This window comes from Coenobita brevimanus, chromosome 100, assembly GCF_032717465.1.
Source record: "Coenobita brevimanus isolate Jiangsu-jjx chromosome 100, ASM3271746v2, whole genome shotgun sequence".
Lineage (NCBI taxonomy): Eukaryota > Metazoa > Arthropoda > Malacostraca > Decapoda > Coenobitidae > Coenobita > Coenobita brevimanus.
This window is the reverse complement of record NC_137053.1, coordinates 32000442-32027426: the sequence shown is the minus strand read 5'-3', so window position 1 is coordinate 32027426 and position 26985 is coordinate 32000442. Positions and strand designations below refer to the sequence as shown.

Below are 26985 nucleotides of genomic sequence, written 5' to 3'. Positions count from 1 at the left end.
TTACTGCTAGTGTATGTTCTCTTCCTGAGTGCCCAGCCTTGTTCTCATGGGTTTCTCTTACTATTAGCTCCGTGACATGGTGGTTCCGTGGCAATAGCACGGGGTATTTGCTGTCCGTCGTCAAGGGGGCTTTCTCCAACCGTCCACCAGCATAGAGGAGTTCGTCCTCCCCCAGGTGGGAACAGTGGGCTTGTTTTCCTAAGCGCACCTTCAGGTCCTTTATCTCGGATTCATAATACTCCCGTTGTACACAGCCCAACACTGCCGCTCGAGATGCTCGGAGCTTACTCACCCTCAGTCTTGATGTGTCAACTTGCCTTGGTCCTCCCATTTGCCTCCAGTACAAAAACCTTCTAATCCATGAAACTCCCCGCAGCGGTCTGTGCCAGGATGAGTATCTGGACCACAATCTCACTAGTGGATCTTCTCCTTGCTTAGCCCTTATTGCCATAGTTGTAGCATTGCCCTTTACCTCTGGGTCGGTCCCCAGGTCGAGTATAAGTCGGGGCTCTTGCGGCTATTGATTGTTCTCTCGCTGGAGAAAGTCGGGCCCTTCAATCCATCTACACCCTCCGTTCAGTTCGTAGCAACTCAGTCCTTGTGTCGCGTTATCTGCTGGGTTCAGTATTGAACCCATGTGCCTCCACTGGGTCACTTCTGATTGTTCGTGTATGGCCGCCACTCGATTGGCTACGAACGTGTGAAACCGCCCCTCTCTGTTACGTATATACTGTAGTACTATCACACTGTCTGTCTAGAAGATGGACCCTCGCGCGTCGACCGACAGCTCATGCCTTAATGTCTCGTCGACCTTGACAGCCAGCGTGGCAGCACATAACTCCAGACTGGGTATAGTCAGCTGTTTTAGTGGGACCAGTTTGGCCTTTCCTTAGAGGAAGGCACAGCAAACATCTCCAGTCCCATCTGAGATCCTCAGGTATGATACTACTCCATACGCCACTTGCAAAGCATCACAGGAGTGATGTAGTTGAAATGACATTCCCCTTGCACCTCTCGGGTCATAGCACCGTGGTATCAAGAACTCTGTAAGGTGAGTTAATTCTATCAGCCACCGTTGCCACCGTACCTCATTGCTGTCAGATATAGCCTCATCCCACCCTTTCTTCCTCCTGCATTCTCTTGGAAGATGACCTTGGTGCAAATGAGGAATGGCGCAAGGAATCCAAACGGATCATATACTGAGTTGATTACACACAAGAGATCCATCCTTGTAACTGACCCCCCTTGCTCAAAGCGTTTGATGACCACTGCCATTTGGCCCTTCTCTAGGTCTCACCTTACTCCAAGTACTCGTTCCGCGGGAAGTGGCATGCGTCCTCTGTCAATCTCCTTTACTCCCTTATGCCTCTCTGATTCGGGAATGGATTCGAGTACAGTGATCCCTCCAATATCCGACGTAATAGAGCCATAGGCAGGTCCAGATAGTGGTCCTGTCCGGATATTGGGCCCCAGGTTATGGACTTGTACTTATGGACCCTAACTCAGAGAAACACCTATACAACTCCCTCTGGACATGCATTGCACCTATTTAAGACCCAAATCACACCAATAAGTGACATAAAAGACTGAAATAAATGCAAAAGAACCATAAAATGAGGTTTTAGAGGTGAGTTTATACAATATTAAACATTCTGGGTACTTACAAGTCCCTGGCTCCTGGACTAGTTTGAACTGCCAGTTTGCAGTCCACAGTTAATCCTCTGCACACTAAATTCTAATTTCTTAACACTGCACAAAACTGTAAATTCCTGTGTGTTCTAGTGGTGAGGTATTGCAGTTTATTCACTGTTTATTCACAAAAAACAAGCACCTGTGGCTTGCACTGCTATGAGCATCTGCTCTCAATCAGAGTTAGGCTGTGACTGTTGATGATGGCGGGGTAACAGAGTTGTCAGATCGCAATAGCCACATTACCAATCTCCTCAACTTTCATTACCAAATTTAACTTTTTATTACCAAATTCGTAAAGCTAGCATTTATTCTTCACTAATTATATATACAAGTGGAAATACATGTAATCACTCTCCTTATAATTAACACCATGTTGATTATTTTCACCCTATGTAGGGTAGCAGATTAATCAGAGAGAGCAAACAATCCACCATCTTCATCCTGTGTATCCTCATACATATGAAAAATCCATTTGGTAATGCATTATTCTGATTCATTACCAAATGAATTTTTCATTATCAAATTGGCCCACATTTGGTACTGAAAAATACCAAATGGCAACTCTGACAGGGGAGGGGGGAGGAAGGAAGGGGTGAAGGGACCATGGTGTAACAGCTGTTCGGTGCCAGGCGGCAATTTCAAATTACGGGTGGGAAAAAAGTAAGATTTTTTTCGAATTTTTTTGCGGTTTTTGGCCCATTTTGGGAATATTGGATCCCAAGATGATTATGTCCGCTTTGTGGGGATGTTCGGATATTGGGCATTCGGATATTAGAGGGATTACTTTCCTTACTGTTGCTCGCCCACTTGGTGAGTCTGAAGCTGCCCAGCGAGGTGACGTGTCACAGTTGTTCTGCCAACCTTATTCCTTCGTCAGCAGACTGCATTGAGATAAACAGGTTGTCCACATAAAAATTCCGCTGGGCATCCACCACGTCGTCAGGACACTGTGATTTAGGAAGGTTCGTTTTAAAGCATACGAGGCAAATGACGGACTCCAGACTCCACCGAAAAGGTGTACCGTCATCCGGTATGTCAGGGGGGTTTGCTGTACATCCCCTTCCGGCCACCAAAGAAATTGTAGGGCTTCCCTGTGTTCCGGAGCTACCTTGACCTGGTGAAACATAGCCTCTATGTCCGCCATGAGGGCCACTGATCCTTGGCCAAACTGGAGGAGTACCCCCAGCAGTTTGTTATTTAGATCAGGCCCTTGTAGCACCTGGCTATTTAAAGACACTGACCCACATTCTGCTGCACAGTCGAATACGATGCGCATCTTTCAGGGCTTGTTTAAGTTTAACACCGGATGGTGTGGCAGATACCAGGTCACGTGAGGCCTTGCGTGAAGTTCATTATGAGGCACTGATTCGATGTAGCCTTTATCTAGCAGTAGCTGCATCTCTTCTGCATAGCGCTGGCATAAGGGCGGGTCTCTGAGCAGCCTCTTCTTCAGGCCCTCTAACCTCCTCTGTGCCATTAACTTGTTGTCTGGGAGCTTGGGTGGATTTCGTCTGAATGGTATAGGGAGTTGGTAGTGCCCCATCACCTTTGTCGCTGTGCCTGACCACAATTTCATCACCCTGTTGTCTTCAACGGACAGGCCATCTCCCTTCTTCAAGTAACTTGCATCCAGTTCCCAAAACTGTTGCACTTTGTCCTCCAATTGTGTTTCCAGGTAATTGTAGTCCACTACAGCCACACATCCTACCTCATCTGGTCTGTCTTCCACCTCAGCATGAGGTCGTACAGGTCCGCTGACAGTCCATCCCAGCGGCGTCCTTATTGCAAAGGGTTTTCCACTGCTTCCTGCCCTGACCTCCAAGGGCATCAATGCTTGCAAAGCATCAAGACCAATCAGTAGTTGCACCTCACATTCATACGTGTTCAGTGGCGCTATTCCCGCCAAATGATTCCATCTTGCCGTGTCCTGTACAGAGGCTACTTAATCCTCCAGCCTTGCAGGGAGTCACTGAGTGACAATCGCCCCTTGCAGTGATATCTTCCGGTTCGGTTTACGGGAATGCCCGCTGCAAACTACTAAGTCTAACTCCTCAGTTCGCTTTACCGTCACCTGAGTTATAGTGTCTAGTGTTACCCATACGGTTCTCCGTGGTGCCCCCAGCCTGCTTGCCAACTGGGCTGTACAGAAGGTTCGGTTGCTGCCAGAGTCCAAAAGTGCTCTCGTCTGGACTACGGCATCCGAGCCTTTACTAGCCGCCTTTACTTCAACAATGGGCAACGCCACCTTGTGAAGCTGCCCATGTATCTGCGTTGTCCTTGCCGTAGCAGTGAGCCATTTGTTCCCGCCTTTGCCCCTTTCGAGCTTGGGCCTTTTAAGTGTTCCCTCCATGCTTGCCTCATCACGTTTGTCAGTCTGTCCACAGGAAGCACTTCTCTTCTCCGACTCTGCTCGGTGTACTTCCTGCTCGCTTCCATGCGCCTGTTCCTCCTGAGTGTATTGACGATGATCATCTCTCAGCTTCCTCTCATCCTCCACCTGTGGTTTTGCTCCATCTCTCCTGGGTTCCCAATGGTACCGGGACTCCTGCCTTACAGGGCTGGTCGGGTGTATCCATCGTGAATGCTTCCCAGTGCAGCTCTCTATGTCACACCATACTGAGGCCTGGCACTCGGCTGCCAAGTGGGTATCGTTCAAGCAAACATAACAGTATTTGAGCCATCTGACCATGGCCCTCCTTTCTTCTACTCTCATGGCACAGAATTTCTTGCAACCCACCAGGGTGTGCAGCCCCCTGCACAGCCGACACATGTCTCTCTCACTCGCAGGTTTGTCCTCACCAATGCTGGCCAAGCCGATCACATGCCCATCTGGATTCCTTCTAACACCAACCTCGGTGGCTGCTTGGTGGTTACTCCCCTTTCCTTGGTTCTCCTCCTCACACACACTGTGTCTGCCTCCTCCAGGATAAAGGTTTTCAACCATTTAACGCTGGGATAATACCCGTATTGTTTGTTTTAGGCAAAGGTTTCGTCCTCATACCGCATAAGTGCCCTTTCAGGTAACCGACGTGACAGTACGTCCATCGAGCGAACGGTGTTCAACTCATGCAATCTCCCGATGGTCTCCAGACTCAGAATACAAGACCCCAACTTGTCGGTGAATTTTCTAAGGCCACCCTCATCCTCACCTTTGATCATGGGCCCTTCAAGTATTCCTTCCACAATCTCTCAGACGTACTGATGTCTGTCTCCGGATCTATCCTCCAATATGGCCATCGCCTTCTCATAACCCTCTCTTGGGTCCAAATAGTTGCATGTTTGTAGCATGTTCCTGACAAGCACTCCACATACTTGCATGAGCACCTGCAGCTTATATTCCTCTGGGACTGCGGCCCTCCCTATTTGTTGTTCGAATGCACAAATGAACTCCCAATAGTCCCTCCGGCTGTTTCCTTTGAAGGTTGGTAGTTGGGTCTCTGGCAACCTCATGGCAGCAATCAATTCCTTCAAGCCAGAAGCTATCACCTCCACGTCCATAGGGGCAGCGCATGTCAGCTCTTCCATTCCTGATCTAGTCAGTTTTGGATTCCCTGACTTCTGCCACCCTGGCCTTTGTGCGCTAACTGTTGACTCTTCTTGATGTAGAGTCGCGGCCTCTTGCATCTGTTCCTGCTTCCCCCGCTGGGCTCCTCTTGTCTCCACGACTATCCTTTGAACTGTTCCATGAGTTACGTTCAGCCCGTCATGTTCTGCACATTCCTTTCCATCTGGGTTGTCCATGCCGATATGTTCCGCCTATTATGTTCTGTTTAGGTTCGGCCTGGTATGTTAGGTTAGGTTTCTCCTGGTATGTTTGGGTTGGGTTCCGCCTGGTATGTTCAGGTTGGGTTCCTCTCGGTATGTTAGGTTGGGTTCCGCCCAGTATGTTAGGTTAGGTTCTGCCCGGTATGTTCAGGTTCCGCCGCCCCCTTTTTTGTTTTTTTTTTTTTTTTTGTTTTTATTAGTCACACTCGTTCATGCAACGTTTATCCCATCACACCCCAAACAGCCAGACAGCGAGCACTGAACGTAGCCTTTAAAGTACAGTGGCACACTAGAACCTTCTCTATGACAGCCTAGTATCAATCACAACTCTTAATATTCAAGGTGCACTAATTGGTTTTAAATCACAACCTTATAGCATATAAGCAGCATCAGGATATCAATATTGACCTCCTGAATATTACACTCACATTTTTCACATTTAATGTGTCATGATTATTTAACATTGACAAACGGGCGATAATTTCCTACCCCAGCACATAAACGAACGTACAGTATTTTCTTCACAATGCACCAGACGTAACGTATCAGCTTCCGGCTTTCAATCGCCTGAGTATAGTTGTTTATCAACACTCGCAGTCCTGTGGAGTCTACCCACTCACAACGGAAGATGTCCTTAGTGGCGGTGTCGCCGATCATGGGTAGGCCACCTCTGTAGCCTTTAACACCTCCCAGCGCTGTCGTAGGTTGTGGTTGAGCCCGCTCCCCCCACCAACGGACCCCATGTATATATATCTATAACTGCCTGCACTCTTGGAGGGGGAAAAAGGGTAATGAAACCTGCCCAGCTGCACTTGACTGTTTATTCAGTCATACCTGGAATTGCAATTTTACACTCTCAGTATGCAATAATGGCATCACTCATCATTGTTACAACACTTGGTCATACACATAATTATAATTTACCAAAGTTTACTTCGCATACAGATATCGCTTTAATTCTCATCCTTACTTTCCTACATTTATAATTAGGTTATGTCGTGACATCAACCACTTGCAGATCAATAAGCATTCTTAAGAGTAAGCAAGGGCAACTCACTTGTGGCGGGTCCAATTTTCGTCATACAGTATCAGTGTGTGGGAGGGGTGTGAAGTACACTAGTCCCTCACGGGCATAACATTCTCACAGTAATAACACTTTCACAGGATGGTCGTGGAGTTGCACATCGCTTGAACTCCACCCTTTTGGAGTCTCCGTCTAGTAAATCCAAGGATCGACGTCACCTCGTCCCTCACTTGTCCCCGACTACCCACACACTGCCCCCACACTCGCCCATAGCGTCTGTTCTAAGGCCTGGTGTTCATTACTGCCAGGCTAATGGATGTTATCCAGACGCGACAGTACATACATATAAACACTGTGTCAGCATCCTTGTGCCTCTCTCTCTCTCCTACATACTCTCTCTCTCTCTATCTCTCTGTCTGTCTGTCTGTCTGTCTCTGTGTCTCTCTCTCTCTCTCTCTCTCTCTCTCTCTCTCTCTTTACCGCATTAGATGCAGTAAGATGCGTCTGAATTGGTCAAAACTAAAAGTACCGACACACACGTTTCTTTCTTGACAACCTGTCTTTCATCTGACATCAGTATCATTTTCCCCTTGGCATTTTCTATTGGCCCATAATTGTATATCATTCACATGCACCAACTCTTCAATTTAAGTCGCTCATCACAAACACACTGTTGTACCAACTCTTCAATTTAAGTCGCTCATCACGAACACACTGTTTTATTGTTCTTAACTGAAGCTCAAGTTGTTTATATCCAGATTGTTGGACAGATATAACAGGCTTCACAGAACGTAGGTTTATGGAGCTGTGCTTGCTTCAATATTGCTTTACTTTTGTGGTAATTGTAGAATCCTGCCATACACACACCTGCTTTTAATGCTACCTTCAGATGAATCTGTACTGCATGACAGAGCAAATTTTATGTTGCTCAAGGAACTATTTATTACATTTCATGGTAACTATGTAACCAACAAATGGATGCGTGGTGATCTAGTGGTTTAAGATGCTCCAACCATAATGGCCCAAGAGAATAATTCTTGCTTTAAATGTTTGGACTAGGTAGCATAGCCTCAGGCCCCTTTATTTTTAATGAGGCAATAAAAGACTGGATGTATTGATGTTGTTATGAGGAGGGGTAGATTGAGATAGTTTGGGCATGTTGAGAGAATGGTGAATGACAGTTGGGTGTGGATGGTGAGAAAGTGTGAATGTCGTGGGTAGGATTGTGAGGCTGACCGAAAAAGACCTGGGACGAGGTCATAGAGTGTGATATCAGGGATAAGCGGCTGAATGGGGAGGCTGCTAGAGATTGAACAGGGTGGAGAGCTTCCAAAATGTGGCAAAGGCAGATGAATACAAGCATTTTGGAGCCTTTGTAAATGACACAGTGATAGCTGGATAGAGTTTATAATTTTTTTTATCACTGCTAGAAAAACTATACAGGTACAAGTATGTAAATAAAAAATGTTATATTGCTTCCCGATAGGGAAATTTATACGCTCAGGGTCGGCGAGGGTCGGCCCCAGTTTTACGACCAGAGGACCTCTGGGGAGGACTGCGAGGTGGAGCTGAACGACCAGACCACCGCTACCTGGCCACTCGTAGGGGATCTGCCCCTGCACAACCCATCAGTCAAGGTCAGCATTTCTGTTTCTTCACTGAGCATGGAGCTCTGGAATAAATGGTAGAGGATTATAAAGGTTCATAAAAGCTTGGTATGATTTCTGAGAAAAGCCTGTAGCTAGTAGATTTATTGTGGATAAATGATCTATGAAAATGATTTCAGTTTACCCACAAAATGGAAGCCTGACTTCTCTCAGATACAGTGGGTCCTCATTTCATATTGATAATATGTCACACTCTCCTGTTGTGTACCGGTAGTCAGTCTGCACATTATTGGTTGGGATATGTGACAAGAGCATTTATCCCGCTAAGGGAATATAGACCCCCACCTACCTCTCATAGTCCTTGGTCACCCATGGGCAAGGTGTAACACTTGTTAGCCCACCAAAAAGGTAGTAGGTGGGTGGTTATTGTTGTCCTGGGAAGTACGAGCATTACTGTGGAAGAGACGTGGGATGAAGGTCCAATAGCTGACCTTGCACAGCACTCCCAAGTGAGGAACTTGACTGCATTTACAAAGTACAGTAGTTAAAGTCCAGGCTAATACTACTACTCATACATATCTCTTATACACAGCTCATCGTCTTAGGGGTTGTGCTTACTCCTTTTTCTCTGTTATGCCATGTGGAAGGACTCAGTTCTAATCATGGAAAGGCATTGTCTGTTACAGGAAGGTGGCTGCTTGCTTGTGGTTGATAGGTCTGCTTGGCCAGACTGACTGGGATATGCAACAACAAAAACAACAATAACAGCAGCAACATAATTGGTATAATAATGACATGTTGTTTTTAGACTGTTTCACAAGAAACCCTAAAGTTGCTTTCAGCTTCCTGTTAGTATAGGATTTATAAACCCTGAAGAAAATGTTGTTCCTCCAGTACATAAATGATATATATTGCTTAGTCATACAAGGCATAACACACATAATAAAGTACTACTGAAGTGTTGGTGATTGTTAAATAGTACTGTATTTGTACAGGTATTGATATTTGGCACAGAGGCGTGTGGGTGGGGTGGTGTATCCTAGTGGATTTGGGAAGTGGATTTTTGTTTCAGTGATATGTAATCATTGAATCATAGCCAGTAGAGTAATGTTATTCATATTACTGTACATCATATAATCTTTATAAACTTGATGGTTAGTAACATGCACAAAACCAAACTGGACTTGCACTGCATACTAATCACAGTCAGTGAGACATGAACTACCCATGGAGGCAGTGGCTGCACTTGGGTCTTGTAATGTCAACTGCAGGAAGCCTATCTCTAGACCTGAACTGAAGTCTCCAATTGCAATAATATCCCCTTTGATGTCCAGCCCAGAACTTGTGACACTTTCATCTGAGTGATTGCTGTGCCATGGTTATTGTTCATTGCCTTCTCTCTAGGATTCTTGTGCAGAATGACAAGCAGGATTACCTGGATGTCTAACTCTGCTTTGCTGTCTTACTCTCCTCAAAGGTTTCCATTGGGCTTTTGGTCTACCCAGTCAGAGTCTTCTGCTTCTCACTCCTACATCATTATGGTACACTTGCCAGCTTTTCTGTCACAACCTCATTACAGTATATGTTGGAACAAGGTACCATGTTCTGTGTGCAGTGAATACCAGTACCACCCAATTCAGTATAGTGAGAGCCAGATTTATGCCAATCCTGTGTTAACTGTATGGGAGTGACAACAAAGCTCTGTCCAGGCTATGCCCTATTTGCATTAAGTCATGTTCTATCCACAGCCAAGGTTAGTAGGGGATGGCCACAGTACAAGAAGCCATTGCCCAATAAGGTCACTCGACAAGGCATTCATACCTCTTCCTGTCACCCAGCATTTACTGCTGACCTAGTGAAGCCCTCTCCTTCCCAGCACTGGCCTGCATTGGAGACATGATTCAGTCAGCAGTAACTGCTCTCTGCTCCTCATGGAATGTGACACTGACATTTTCTGCAACATACGGATCATGTCTGTGATGTTCCGTCTGCCCTCAGACACCACTTGTGCTTCATGCCCCCCTTTGGCCATCGTCAGGAAAATAACGATCTCTGATGATGACCTAAATTATGCTTTGCATGGCAATGCCTCGCAGGACCATCCACCCTCTTGACCTTAGCCAGAACCCCTGTAATGTCATCCTCACTCCTGGACCCCTACAACCAATACTTGCGAGACTGAAGTGTGAAGTGCAGCTGATCTTTTGATCACACACACACACACACACACACACACACACACACACACACACACACACACACACACACACACACACACACAGAGGGAGTCAATCAAAGCAGACGTGCGACATCGGCGCTCCGTACCGAACCAACACGGCCAGTGGCATTACCTAAATTAGTATCTTTGTATGAGTCAAGCTCTGTACCAGGTTAGACTAAATGATTTTTCATTATTAAAAGGAAAAAAATAATAAGTTTAAACAAGACTTGTTCAAACAGAAAAGAGAACCAAGACGAAAAAATGCGCTGAGTCAGTTGAGGTTTGTTTAGACTACAGCAACACGGGGAAAGTGTACATACTCTGTAAGTACATACTCTGTTCTTTTAGTATTGCAAAATGGATACATACTTTAGTAATGCAAATTTGGAAAAGAAAAGGGATAAAGGTAAAAAGGAAAATGATGATTTCTACCAAGAACTGGTTGAAGTGGAGACTCACAATAGACTGGTTGAACGTGTACACAAACTAGAAATGGCTTTCAAAAATGAAATTGATGAAATAAAGAAGCAGATGCACTTGCAAAAGGAAGAAATAGAAAAACTAGGAAGGGAGGCCAATAAGAAAGACACAACCATCAGTGAACTAACAGTGGAATTGAGTACACTGAGGAAGAAAATGAGTGAAATGGCAAGTACATTAGTCAATCACAAGAGTGTTATGGAAGAGTTAAAAAATGACACAGAGACAATTAGGCAAGTAAGCAGTCTTATAGACCAGAGCAGTGATATTGAGGAGAAGATAACACAGGTGAATGAAGCTGTGCAAAGCTACAAAAATGATGTGGAAACCACGTATGCTGAAATGGTGAAAGTAAAGAAAGACTTAGAAAACAAGGGTGGAGGAAAAAAGCATTAAACAGGAAGTGAAAAGAATAATCCAAAACAATCCAAAGTTAGTCAAAGATTCAGTAGATATAAACAAATCTATAATAATCACTGGTATAGAAGAGGAGAAGTAAAAAACAAGATCACAAGAGACAAAAAAGAGATGGCAAATGTAATGAGCTTACTGAAAGAAGTATCAGAGGAAATCTGTAGTAAAGACATAGAGGAACACAAAAGGGTAGGGAAATAAGAGAAAAGCAAGACAAGACCTCTAAAGGTGACTTTCCAGAGTGTAAACACTGTGGAAGAGATACTAAAAAATGCAAAGAATCTTATGGAAAAAGAGGAGTTAAAAAATGTATGGATAAAAAGATGCCTAACACAAGAGGAACTGGAATTACTGAAAGAGAAAAGGGAGGGAGCAAAAACAAAAAATAAGGGAAGATCAGAAGAGGAGAAGAAGAAATTTTTTTACAAAGTAATACGTTGATCTGGTTAGTACTTGGATGGGTGACCGCCTGGGAACACCAGATGCTGTTGGCATCACTACGTGTCAAGTGGGGTTGGTGGAGGATTAGTGCCCCTCCCTGTAAAACAATTAACTCTAAGCCCTTGGCCACCCCATTTGGGATACATGGCATCTGGCAATGGATGGATGGATGGAATAGGATTGCAGGTACGAAAGTGGTACACAAACAGGATGGAATAAAAAGGAGGAAGGCAGTAGAACCATGTCATGACAAGTATATAAACAAGATGATAAAGTTGATGTACTCAAATGTGGATGGAATGGTATCTAAATTACTAGAGATGAATGATTATGTAAGAGAAAATGAACCACTAATAATATGCCTAACTGAAACAAAAGCAACACCAAGGATATCCAATGACATACTAAACTTAGAGGAATATAATATACGAAGAAGAGACAGAAAATTAAAAAAAGGAGGAGAAACTATAATATTAACTAAGAAAAATCTAAAAGTCAATGAAATAAAACTAGATATACCATCACAAGTAGAACTGATTGCAGTAGAGATCAACATATCTGAAGGTAAAGTAATTGTAGCCAATTTGTACATGCCACCCAGATCAAACACATGGGAAAGAGATGAATATGAGGACCTGGCAGAGAGTACAACTCAGAGTTTAAAATCATTCTTACATAAAATGGAAGAGAAATCGGATAGAATTATACTAACTGGGGATTTTAATACAAATGTAAATTGGAATACTCTAGATATAATTAGCCAAGAAAGCTGTTGGGACCAAAAGCTCCTGGATCTCGTGCAAGAGTTTTTCCTAACGCAACATGTGAGGGAAACCACCAGAAAAAGAGGACTTGATGTACAGCTCCGGACAGATGAAACGGCTACACCCAATCCACCAGCGCCTTGGTTTGGGTCTCAGTGGTTCTGGTAACAGTTGCAGGTGGAGGAGGGGGGATGTGGGAGGGTGAGGAGGGGAGAAATGTGGGCGGAGTTATATAGGGGGTAGTGTGGGAGGGTGAAGAAGCAGCATAGTCTGGCTGGTGGGAGGGGGAGACGAATGGTTGGGTAGCGGAGACGAGAGTCTGCTGGAGGGTAAGACAGGTGAGTGTGATTAGATGAAAAGAAATTACAAAAAATGAATTATTATAATATCTGCTGCATATATTGCATTTTATCTACTAAATAAAAACACTGTCTATTATTCACCACCGTATTTGGGTATCCTACCCATTATTATTATCCTTTGGATATTAGGCAGTAAATAAAGATATTGGACGGTCTTTCGGACCCGAACCAATTTTTTCATAACTTTTTTCTTCAGCTATTTCCGTATTCCTATTATCCCTCGTGCTTGAAGTCCCCATTTTTATCACTTTCTCCTACGCCCTACATTTTTTTTAGGCATAAGGCAGTTTAACTTTCTCTTTAAATAACCATATTTGTCAACAAATATTCCTTTCATTAATCTATTTAATTACCTGTTTTCTTTCAATATGCATTCGTCTAATAATGGGTGTTACACCTTAATTGGCGCCGCTAGTTGACGTTTTGAATCAATTTGGTCTAAATTTACGCATATATTGCAGTCTCTCTCAAGTAGGGTGGCAACCTCACACATCCTCCCCCCTGCTTTCTCCTTCTCTCGCTACCCGTTCCCTCCTTTCCTTTTGTAGTACTGTTTATCTATTCTTTCTCATATTTTTAACCTCATTCCTTCTTACAAACTTTTTGTGCCATAGGGATTTCTCCCTTATTACCTACAGTCCTACTACATGAAAGTGGAAAAAACTGCCATCGGGAAAAGAATAACTGGAAATTTATGGCGAAGGTTACGATATTAGTTATTTAGAATGAAAGTATTGGAAGATACGCATTCTTGACGTGATTATCACAGCCACAGCATTTCGCCTTCATAAAACAGAAGGACTATAGGTTTCATGCATTACCTCCTTACGTCCAGCATTACTGTGCAGAACGCCATGTATAACACATTAAGGACCACAAGGACAGTACTGGTAGTCATTGTGATTCTCATGAATCTCTCCATAGGCTATTGAAAACAGTGCTTTATGCTCAACTTCAGAATTATGTTCTCATCATGGCAATGACAGGCAAAGATAATAAAAACAATATATACAACCAAATTATCATTTATTATACAACAAAGCTCAAACTGCCTCCGTGCTGCAGTCTCAAGGGTGTAACCAGCTCACACAATCACATGTAACCTGAAGAAATTAAATACATGATCCTATATATATATATATATATATATATATATATATATATATATATATATTTTAAACCATGAACAACACTGTTTGATCTAAAATTTATTGTGTTGGGTAAAGCAGAGGACATTAACTAGCATGGCAACCTACCACACGGAAACCACCATGTTGCACTACGCGCCACAGAAACCGATGCACAGACCATGATATCAGCGAAAAGACTATGAGAAGAGTATTGCACGAAGCAGGGTTGCATCACAGGACCCTAGCAAACGTTATGTTGACAAGCCAGAGGATTTTTGGAAGTGTGTCACTGAAGGCGCAACTGCTGGAGAAGGAATAATACTCAGTGAGTATTATTTCTGAGGTTTTCGCTTGTATAAACTAAACTATTCAGTCATACATGACCATAAAAATATATTAATAATTGCTGCAGGGGGACAACCAGTTTCGTTACAACGTCAGTCCATGCAGAGGAAATTACTTTGGGCATATAGGGTTACTCGATGTTAAATTTCATAAGTGTAGAGCCTGTATGATTATATATATATATATATATATATATATATATATATATATATGATCAGGTATTTAATTATTTTCAGGTAGCACGGAGGCAGTTTGAGCTTTGTTGTATAATAAATGATAATTTGGTTGTATATATTGTTTTTATTATCTTTGCCTATCATTGCCATGATGAGAACATAATTCTGAAGTTGAGCATAAAGCACTGTTTTCAATAGCCTATGGAGAGATTCATGAGAATCACGATGACTACCAGTACTGTCCTTGCGGTCCTTAATGTGTTATACATGGCGTTCTGCACAGTAATGCTGGACGTAAGGAGGTAATGCATGAAACCTATAGTCCTTCTGTTTTATGAAGGCGAAATGCTGTGGCTGTGATAATCACGTCAAGAATGCGTATCTGCCAACACTTTCATTCTAAATAACTAATATCGTAACCTTCGCCATAAATTTCCAGTTATTCTTTTCCCGATGGCAGTTTTTTCCACTTTCATGTAGTAGGACTGTAGGTGATAAGGGAGAAATTCCTATGGCACAAAAAGATTGTAAGAAGGAATGAGGTTAAAAATATGAGAAAGAATAGATAAACAGTACTACAAAAGGAAAGGAGGGAACGGGTAGCGAGAGAAGGAGAAAGCAGGGGGATGTGTGAGGTTGCCACCCTACTTGAGAGAGACTGCAATATATGCGTAAATTTAGACCAAATTGATTCAAAACGTCAACTAGCGGCGCCAATTAAGGTGTAACACCCATTATTAGACAAATGCATTTTGAAAGAAAACAGGTAATTAAATAGATTAATGAAAGGAATATTTGTTGACAAATATGGTTATTTAAAGAGAAAGTTAAACTGCCTTATGCCTAAAAAAAAATGTAGGGCGTAGGAGAAAGTGATAAAAATGGGGACTTCAAGCACGAGGGATAATAGGAATACGGAAATAGCTGAAGAAAAAAGTTATGAAAAAATTGGTTCGGGTCCGAAAGACCGTCCAATATCTTTATTTACTGCCTAATATCCAAAGGATAATAATAATGAGTAGGATACCTAAATACGGTGGTGAATAATAGACAGTGTTTTTATTTAGTAGAGAAAATGCAATATATGCAGCAGATATTATAATAATTCATTTTTTGTAATTTCTTTTCATCTAATCACACTCACCTGTCTTACCCTCCAGCAGACTCTCGTCTCCGCTACCCAACCATTCGTCTCCCCCTCCCACCAGCAAGACTATGCTGCTTCTTCACCCTCCCACACTACCCCCTATATAACTCCGCCCACATTTCTCCCCTCCTCACCCTCCCACATCCCCCCTCCTCCACCTGCAACTGTTACCAGAACCACTGAGACCCAAACCAAGTCGCTGGTGGATGGGGTGTAGCCGTTTCATCTGTCCGGAGCTGTACCTTGAGTGCTAGATCTAATATTTACTAGGCAAGAAAATGATATTGACAGTTTAATATATCACCCTCCACTCAGCAAATGCGATCATCATCATTCATTCATTCATTCATTGCCAGACGCCATGTATCCCAAACGGGGTGGCCAAGGGCTTAGAGTTAATTGTTTTACAGGGAGGGGCACTAATCCTCCACCAACCCCACTTGACACGTAGGGATGCCAACAGCATCTGGTGTTCCCAGGCGGTCACCCATCCAAGTACTAACCAGACCCAACGTTGCGATCATGCAGTACTAAATTATAACTTCAGGATAGCATATGACATAGTAAACAGCAATGACAGTTACAAAAAGAGCCTAAACTATAAAAAGGGAAATTATCAAGACCTAAAGAAGTATTTCTTAGAAGTTGATTGGGAAAATGAGCTCAGAGGACAAGATTTAAATGCTGTATATAAAAATTTTTGTGAATTTTATGAAATAGGAGTCCAGAAGTACATCCCACAGCACAAAGAAGCAGATAAGAAAATACAGAAATGGTTCAATACAGAATGTAAAAAATGAAAAGAAAGAAGAGATTCGTTGTGGAATAGATACAGAAGACCCAGTAGTGAAAGGGCGTATAATAATTACAAACAGGCAAGAAACGATTATACAAGAATAAGGAGGGAAGCCCAAAAACAGTTTGAGGAGGATATAATAAATAAAAGTAGTGATCAACTAAAGCTGTTTTACAGCTGTATCAGAAGCAAAACCAAAGTAAAAGATATAATACAATCCATTACGGACGAGGGAATCACTAATACACAAGAGAAAGATATTTGTGAAGCACTAAATAAGAATTTCCAATTAGTTTTTAGAGAAGAAAAAATTTTTTAGAGGGACTATGTGGAACATGCATGTCCACACATACTACCAGATATACAAATAGCAGAAAAAGTAATACAGGAGGAGTTAAGTAGATTAGACAGAGGAAAAGCAAGTGGTCCTGATGAAATTTCATGTTGGGTACTACGAGAATGTGCAAAGCAGTTAAGTAAACCATTATTTTTAATTTTCAAGAAATCCTTGAGTCAAGGTAAACTACCTGATATTTGGAAAAAAGCAAATATTGTCCCCTTATTCAAGAAAGGAAATAGACAAAATCCACTCAACCACCGACCAGTATCACTGACCAGTGCTGTAAGCAAGGTATTAGAAAAGCTTATAAGAAAAGCTTGGGTAAATCATCTAGAAGAACACAGTATGATAACAGAAAGACAGTTTGGTTTCAGAAAAGGAATATCATGTGTTACTAATCTGTTGAGCTACTATGACAGAGTAACAAACACAATACAGGAAAGGGAAGGATGAGTGGACAGTATCTATTTAGATTTCAAGAAAGCTTTTGACACAGTACCACACCAAAGACTGTTATGGAAACTGTACCATCAAGGAGGAATTCGAGGCAAACTGTTTTGTTGGATGCAAGACTTTCTCATAAAAAGAGAAATGAGGACAGTACTAAGAGGAAACTACTCATCATGGAAAGAAGTGACTAGTGGAGTACCACAGGGTTCAGTGATATATACACTGGAAATGAGAGCTATCTGAATATGTTTGCAGATGATGCAAAAATACAAAGGAGAATTACTAACACAGACTCTTGTAAAGAGCTACAAGAAGAATTAAATAAACTTCATGAATGGAGTAGTACATGACAAATGGAATTCAATGTGGACAAGTGTCATGTAATCAAGTTTGGTAAAAGTGGAAAAAGACCTGATTAGGTTTATAAGTTAGGAAATAAAACCCTATACACATCAGAAAGAGAGAAAGACCTAGGTGTGATTATCAATAACAGACTATCTCCGGCTGACCACATCAGTGAGAACGTACGGAACATGTATACACTGCTTGCAAATATGGGAATAGCATTCACATACATAAATGAAGACGTGCTAAGAAGGATAATAACATCATTCATTAGACCAACCCTGGAATATGCATCAGTAGTTTCGAGTCCTCATCTCAAAAAGCACATAGACAAGATTGAAAAAGTTCAAAGGGCTGCTACAAGATGGATACCAAGCTTAAGGGACCTAAGCTACGAAGAAGGACTAAATAAACTGAATCTACCAACACTACAGGAGAGAAGGAAAAGAGGTGACATGATAATGCTATATAAGTGCATATCAGGGAAGGAGAAAATAGACATAAATGATTACTTAACATATGGAGAAGCATCAGCAAGAGGACACTGCAAAAAACTGCATAAGAAGAGAGGTGATAAAGACGTAAGGAAATTCAGTTTCCCAAACAGAGCAATTGATCAATGGAATGCACTACCAAATGAAATAGTGTGTGCCAAAAGAATTCACAAATTTAAGGATATGTACGATAAATATGGTTTAAGACACGGGACAGTACGAGCTTGACTCATTCCTGTAAAGATATAATTAGGTAAGAACAATTAGGTAAGAACACACAGTGCGCGAGAGATTGGGTGGTCCACGACCTCGCGCACTGGGAATTCACGTACTAGGAATACATAATCTTATGGGAATAATTACATATGGGCGGTACCCCCTCATACCTGGACATTTTTTGGCCCTTAGAGACATAATAAAGGTCATATGTTTCAGACACTGTACTAAAGCTATAGCTACAATAACAAAAATATGGGTAGTCACCTTAACAACAGTAGACAACAGGCCTGATGACCTTAAATAACAGGTGTTCCGAGGCGCAGCAACACTTACAGCGCCGCACTCCCCACCGCACCTCCCACCCCACCAGCACTTCCCTCCACAGACTCCTCTTGATCACCTTCTCCAGGAGCATCAAAGTCACTCACTTCGGCCGTAAACCCTTCAAAGTCCAATGCTGACACTTCTGACATTGCATCCTCTTCATCCTCAACAGAAACTGGAGCAGACGATGTCGCTGGTTCCACAGTTTCACCAACTTGAGCCCGTTGTGTGTAGCTTGTTATGAGCGTCTGTCTTCTCCTGTTTATTTCTTCCCTGTGCCTGTCTGTGTAGAAACGGTAGAGTTTATCAATACCAATCAGAAGTTCCTCCGTTCTTAGGTTGCTCGCTTCCTGTTCCTTCACCTCTTCCTTGAGCTTATCCATGGCAGCAAGGATCTTGCTAATGTTTGACATACACAGCTCAGTCCTGCCTTCCATCATGCTAGGCTGCTCAACTTGACTCTGCCTGGCGTCGGGCTCTGCGTCAGCCTCGTCTGTCTGTTGCAACACTTCCTTGGGAGGCTGTTCCTCAGTAGCGGTGTGCACTTCTTGTATGTCCGCCACTGTAACGTCCTCGAAACCTGGTACAGCTTGTGCTGCTGTCAATGTTGCTGCCTCAGCCCCGGCCAGTGGTTGAACGGCCATCTCCTGGGTGATGCATAAGTGAGGCACGAGCATTTGCCATGCATGGTTCACCGTTGCAGGTGTAATCTGGTGCCAGGCTTGTAGGAGAAATTCAGCAGCGTCCTTCACCGTAAAATTATGCCAAAATGCCTCAACAGTCATGGCATCTGTGGCAGGTCGGGATATAGGTGCTGGTGGAGATGGAACGGGAGCAGATGCCTCATCAAGGTCTTCGTCGTGATCTTCTTGTAGGGCATGAAGCTCCTCTTGTGTTGGTCTTCCTGTGTAGGTAGTCGTACACTTGCTTATGGCAGAAATGCTTCACAGTGGCGATTAGTTCTTGATCCAGTGGCTGCACTAGTGACGTTGTGCAGGGCGGCAGAAACACAACAGGACAATCCTTATGAAGATCTTCAAGGTATGGAGGGTGACTTGGTGCGTTATCAAGCACAAGGAGCATCTTAAATGGAATGCCCAGCTCCCGACACTTGGCCCTGGCATCAGGGACACACTGCCTCGTTAACCAGTCTGCCATAATGTTCCTGGTCATCCAACCATTTGCGGACTTGTACCATCCATGTTCGTGAGGTTTTTGTAGCACCTTGGGTGTGAAGCTGTGTGTACAACAACTGGCCACATCTTGTGGCTCCCAGACAGGTTTACAGCGAACATTACTGTCATCTTACACTTCTGGAGCTTGTGACCAGGGGCTTGTTTCTGTCTTTTACCAGTGTAAGTTGATTTGGGCATGGCCTTGTAGTATAACGACGTTTCATCGATGTTGTAGATCAGGTCCTTGGTGTACTGTCCCTCTTCAATAATCGTTCGAAATATCGCAGGATAGTCTCTCGTGGCCAGCTCATCGGCAGAGGCACATTCACTAGACACTTTCACGTAACGGAGTTCCTTGCGCTTGAGAAAACTGTCCAGCCATCCAACCGAAGCCCTGAAAGGTTTTTCCACTTTTAACCTGCGAGATGCTGCCTTGTAAAAGAGCTGGGCTTGGTTCCGAATAAATCTTCCATTCAGTTTAACACCTTCCTTTTCTTTCCTCATTATGAAAGTGGCAAGATAGTGTTCCATTAGTATCATAGCACGATTTCCCACCCGCGAATGGCTGTCTAGGTAAGAGGCACCGTACGTCTTTACTACAGCCTTTATGGCTTCACGGTTCTTCCACACGGTTCTCACTGTAGATTCAGCCAGTCCCAGGGCTCTCCCGATGGCAGTGTTTCCTTGACCCTCCTCCTTCATCTTAATGATCTTTAACTTGGTGGCGTGCGTCAGAAGTTTCTTAACTCTTGGGGTTGGAGCCATGGTGCGGTGAAGTACAGGCAAGGATGGAGCAGCGCAAAAAACACCACACGTTGTACACGACAGGTTAGCTGTAGAGAGTGGATCCGCACAGTGCACGAGCCAGGACTGTTATGGCGCGCCCGCTCCCTTGTACCCCACGCTGCGCAGTAGAATGCCCGGGAATTTCTGCGCATCAACATGACGACACGTGACGCACTGTGTGTGGGGTGGTTGCACACTAGTAGAAAATGGCATTTTTGAGCCACTCCTTGCCTCTCCCTCGCGTTCTGTGCGGTAAACTCGCGCATTGAAGGGTTTTTGGTTATGGTTTTTGGTCACTCGCGCACAATGCGAATCGTGTACTGCGATGACGCACACTGTGCGAACCTAGTGTGTATATATATATATATATATATATATATATATACATATATATGTATATATATATTTTTAAATCAAATTGTGTTTATTGTGTGTGAACCTCCCTGACATCAATAACCAATTATGGCTACAGCTATCCAATTATGGCCTCAGCTAAAAGATTTTTGTTCCATTCAGTTATTCCCTTCCTCAGTTTAATGGATAGTTTTTGAACTTATTTCTTTGATCTATAAGACTGATGATTTTAGAGCTCCCTTCCTTCTGCCTACCCCTTTGTTTTCAGTATCTGTGTCATTCAACCATACCTACCTATTAAGTTCAGTCCTCCTGGACAAGAACCCAATTCTTCATTGCAGGCAATAACTGTATGGCTATCCAGTCTCCTTTTGTGAGATGCTTCTGGTCCACTGTTGATTTGCGTTGCTTGTGCATTTCCTGAGTCGCCAGGGCATAGGGTTGTAGTGTTGGCTGCATCCCTTCAACATCCTACGACAAAGGTGTATCATAGTGTCTCGCACATATATTTATTATTGCTCATAATTTTCATCTTAATACTTTCTTGTATAAACATGAGGATGACATTACAACCTTTGTGGGGCATAGAAACCAATATGCAAAGGATATTTGGACCACAGTAGAGAGAAGTGTTGACACTGGTACTGTTTCTTTATACTGTCATTATTCACATGCATTTTTTATTTTTAAGAACTGTAGTTTTAATACTTCCAGTTTTTCTCTTAATTTTCCCTTACACAAATAAAAGGATGACAACAACACATATAGATAACATCAGCGTACATGCAAAGCAAAAGAGAGATTGGAGAACAGGAAGATAAGCATGGTGGTTGCTGGGAGTCACTTGATATGACCATGTGTAGATGCTTTGCATTTTTGGGTGGCAGGTTAATCTAAGCAGCTGATTTAATGGAACTGATGTCACCATATAATCAGTATTCACATACATTAATGCAGTATAAAATGAGCACCCACTGTACCATATTGAGAAATTGCCTGATCTTACTGTATATATGTAGCATCATGATTACTATATTAATTGGTAATTACTGTCTTAGTGATTCATTGATACCTAACAGTTACTGTGTAAGTGGTTTTTGAGTTGACTGGATTGTCTGCTAAATATGAGAATTTCTACCTTGTGAGTAGGTTCTAGCATTAGCAGGGTGACTAAAGCTGTGTTGTCTCTTCTTGACCAGGGCTGAACTGGGGGAAGCTGGGTGGCGTGGGGTATATGCTGGGTGGTGGTGGAGGTTGTGGTGGTGTAGGTGTAGATGGGAGTAAGATGAGTACTCTACCCCCTTTAAAGCGTCATCGAGCTTGTCCTGAAGCAATCAGTCGAACTAATTCGTTCTCTGTTCTTGAGCCTTTTCTTGCTTCCATATCAGGTATGCTTTTGATAATCTGTGTTGTGTTTCGCAGATGCCAGCACTTTAGTAGCATGACTTGCCCCCCTGCATGTAACAGTGCTTGCAATGGTCATTATGGGTGTAGTCGTGATTAATTTTTAAAAATGTTTCTCTTGTAGTGCTAGCATTGTTGAGGTAATGTAAGTTAAAAGGTGGGTACTACAGTCCATTCATTCATTTACTCTGAGAAACATTCCCAATGACCTTATGTTTAAATATGGGAAATGCAAATTGTACATTGTTATACCCAGTACAGTCTGCTATCCATATTCGTGAGGTTAGAGAACAGAAACCCTCCTGTTCAAGGAATCTGCATATATATAATCTCTCCTCCCCCCCCCAAAAAAAAAAGAGAGAGAAGAAGGCTCCAGTGGTCATAGCTTATCTATAGAGTATGAAATTGCCTAAAAACTATTTGTAGCACCCTCAAGCTCCAGATGAAATTATTTATTAACAGGAGCTATTAAATCATCCCACAATACACCTTAAACTTGTACAGCAATCCCTTGATTATATAGGATAATTGGTACTGAACACATCACATGATAAAGGAATTGCATAATAACGAATACACAGAACCTCATCCTAATTGGTCCCAACCATCCCAAGCTCAAACCCTAATTTTCCCTGTTACAGCAATTTAGATCCACTAAATACAATACATAATGTTATGTTAAGTACCAGAAATACATACGAGTCGGCATGGATAAGCTAATAGAAAGTGATGACAAGGGCACAATAAGGGAGAATATTCAATCTGTTCTCTGGATACATTTACCTCACTGAGTCCTTGACAAGCTAGGCCCTAACTGTAGACTCAGTGAAGTTAATGTACAGTTTAGGTTAAGCAGCAGCAAGACTTTACCCATTTCACTTCTCATTCTTGAAGTTTGTTTTTTTAATACTTTTGCAGTTTTTTTTATGGGGATAAATGGTTACCACAATGATGGTAAGTGATTGCCACAGTGGTGGTAAATGATATTTACAATCCCAATAGTGCTGCAGATAGACATATGCCATCATGTGATGTGCCGAAGACAGATGGATGCCATCATAGAACACTGATTTTGGCTTGAAAATACTCTTATCAGTTACAGCTTATCTAAACCTGAGCCAAATTTTTCTAACATAGCCAGATATACTGTATTTTCAGCCATATAATGCTCACTTTTTCCCCAAAAAATTTGCTTATAAAATCAGTGTGCATCGTACCACAAAAGTCATGGTTTGGGATAGGCCTTGGGTTGAGGTGACCAGTATGAAGGCCACCAGCACTCTGAAGCAAATCACTCGATGCCTCTACTAATTATTAACTCTTAAAGACCACAATTCTTCCACCCAGTCTGTCCCCAGAACCGCGTTTAGGGTCCAATTTTTCAGCTTTCGCCAAGGTAAATTTTGGTCTTGTAGATTTCAAGAACTCGATTTTACACACCAGAATATATATATTTCTCTCACCTCTCTTATTGGCTATCACACTGTTGACCGTCAAAAAAAAGTCATCCCTCACAGTGAGCAAGAATGGGACATCACAGAAATGAGGACTAATAGGGAGGTGAAGGGAGTGTGGGGGGGGGGATCAGGGAGGGGGAAGGGAGAGAATATGCCTGCTACACACACAGCCAATGTGGTCTAGAGGAGGTATGAGGGCTAGTTTGGGTGGGAGAGGACACAGAGGGCGGGATCCACACACACGGGGAGGGGGCTGGATCATGCCTCCCGCCACCCGATCTCTTAGTTTCCATTGGCCAAGTACCATTTACGTCATCAAAGGGGTGGGGCTTCCACTTGCAGGGTTTTGGTAGTCATTCTACAATCACCTGCAGTAGGTCCCTGTGCACAAAATATGGCTTCAGCCGATCAGCTGCAATAGGTCTTTAGGACTTAATGAAAATTTCAGTAATGCAGATTTAGATGAATGTGTATTATCATAATTACATCATAAATAAACAGTAAAGAAAGCATTGTGTGGGTTAGATATACACACATGAAGCACTGACTGCACCAAACAAAGTGATTCAGTATATTGTAAACAAAGTCATCTGATTGCCTGCTAGCATATGTAAGGCAGCTGTGAAAGATTTGTATGTCTCAGTACTTCCACTTACTGTATATAACTAATTTATTGCAACATTTGAATAATTTAATGCAAAATTATTATTCTAACCCAACATAACTTATTTCTTCCTATTTTGGCATAGTTGATTAAGCTGTCATTGGTTAGGTCAGGTTAGATTGGGCTAGGTTATGGTTAAATAAAATCAGTTTAGACTGGGTTAGGTTAAATTAAGTTAGATTAGGTTTGACTTGGTTACATTGAGTTAGGTTAGGTGTGGTTAGGTTTGTTTTAGTTGAGTGTAGTAGGGTTAGGTTACTTTTGGTTGGGTTTGGTTATAATATTTTATTTCTTCCTCTAACTATCTATGCACTACACCACATGCACTTTACATTTCACACAACGTATCCCACTACGTTACAGGGGTTGGCGCCAGCAAGGGCATGCGGCCAGAAAACTTTGCCCCCACTACCTAGTGGCGAACTTCTGGGGGGAGGCGTGGCGGGGGTTCTGCCGGCATAGATCATGGGTCCAGGACGAGATGGGGCTCGGGCCTGTGCTAGAGGGTACAGGGCATTGCGGTTCCCAGGCTGCCGCTTCCGCCCAATGGAGAGGGGCCCGAACCTGGGAGTAGCGCCCCAGGAGGCTGCCCTATCAGTGGGTGTATAATGGCGGGATAGTTGCAGTGCCAAGACGCGCTTGGAGGGTGTCCCTGCAGCTGTCCTGGCAGGGTGCCTCGAGGCCACTACCACAGCCACTGGTAAGCTGGTGGGCTAGGGGTCCCAGATCCATTGCCTGGACCTGGGACTGTGCAGTGAGTGGGACCTGTGCTGTGTCTGTTCCCCTTTATTAATACTGAAGATGACAAAACAAAATAAGTTTCAAAGCAAGCCTGAGGACAGTAAATCACCCATGGGGATGAGGGTGGGTTCATGGAATGTGGGAAGTTTGAGGGGAAGAGCAGGGGAAGTCGTTGAGGCATTCAGTAGGAGGTGGGTGGATGTGGCGTGTTTGCAGGAAGTCCGGTACAGGGGTGGATCAGCCAGAAAGATTGTTGGGAAGGTCTGTTGCTATAAGTTGTTTTGGCAGGGGGGGACAGATGGATATGGAGGTGTTGGTGTGATGGTTGCGGAGAAATGGGTGGAATATGTTATGAATGTTTTGAGAGTAAGCGATAGGATATTGGTAATGAAAATTCTGTTGGGAAGAAAGATAGCTGTGATTATATCAGCATATGCTCCACAGGCAGGATTGGATGAATCAGAGAAAGATAGATTTTGGGATGATTTAATACGTGTAGTGGGTGGTATGCGGGATGATGAGATAGTGATTTTGGGAGGGGACTTAAATGGTCATGTAGGTGAAGCAGCCCAAGGTTATGAAGGAGTGCATGGGGGATGTGCATATGGTCTAAGGAATGCAGAAGGGGAAAGGATACTCGAGTTTGAGGAGGCAACAGACATGATTGTGTGCAACACATATTTTAGGAAAAGAGACAGTAGGTTAATTACGTATGAGTCTGGGGGAAATAGCAGTCAGGTAGATTATTTTCTGGTTAGGAGGGCCGATAGGAGGTTATTGAGGGATGTTAAAGTTATAGGAAGTGAGGAGTGTGTGCAGCAGCACAAACTATTGATTTGTGATATGGTGCTTAAAGAACAAGTGATGAAAAAGAGGACTTATGTACCTAGGAGGAAAATATGGAAGCTGAAAAACCAAGTAGTAAGGGATGCCTTCTGTAGCGAGTTGAGGAGAGTGGTGGCTGAACAGGGAGCTGTAGACAGAGGCGTTAATGAACAGTACAGAGCCCTCAAGAACAATTTCTTGAGAGTTACTGATGTAACATGCGGCTGGACAAGAGGACCACCAAGACATAAAGTAACTTGGTGGTGGGATGAGGGTGTAGAAGCTGCAATTATGGAGAAAAGAAGGCTTTTCCGGGAATGGAAGAAGGGTGGTAGCAAAGAGGAATATTTGGCTGCCAAGCGTAGGGCTAGGAGAGAGGTATACAGGGCAAAGATGCCTTCTATAGCGAGTTGAGGAGAGTGGTGGCTGAACAGGGAGCTGTAGACAGAGGCGTTAATGAACAGTACAGAGCCCTCAAGAACAATTCTTGAGAGTTACTGATGTAACATGCGGCTGGACAAGAGGACCACCAAGACATAAAGTAACTTGGTGGTGGAATGAGGGTGTAGAAGCTGCAATTATGGAGAAAAGAAGGCTTTTCCGGGAATGGAAGAAGGGTGGTAGCAAAGAGGAATATTTGGCTGCCAAGCGTAGGGCTAGGAGAGAGGTATACAGGGCAAAGTCTGAGTCACAGAGACAATTACTTGATAACCTAAATCATGGGGAAAGGAAAAATATATTTAGGGTGGCAGGTCAGGTGAAGAGGGATAATCGGGATATCATAGGTGAGCAGCGTGTGAAGAATGATGAAGGAAGGATAGTGGTGAACAGTGAGGATATTAAAGATGCATGGAAAGAGCATTATAACTGGTTGTTGAATGAGGAGTTTGACTGGGACAGGGAAGGTTTGGAGCCAGCAGATCCAGTGTCTGGCCCTTGGCCTTTGATTGATACTGCTACTGTGAGTGCGGCAATAAGCAGGATGAGGGTGGGGAAGGCAGCAGGTTTGTCTGGGTTGAGTGCCGAAATGTTGAAGGCCTCAG

General features: G+C 43.1%; 1 protein-coding gene across 1 annotated transcript in view; it reads left to right on the top strand.

Moving 5' to 3' along the window:
* The window catches only part of LOC145414620 (uncharacterized), a 784070-nt gene that overhangs the window by 596192 nt on the left and 160893 nt on the right, over positions 1-26985 (top strand). The window contains exons 12-13 of the mRNA XM_080284146.1: positions 7968-8118; positions 22051-22239. Of these exons, the coding sequence (XP_080140272.1) occupies positions 7968-8118; positions 22051-22239 (340 nt within the window). The remainder of the gene's footprint in view (positions 1-7967; positions 8119-22050; positions 22240-26985) is intronic.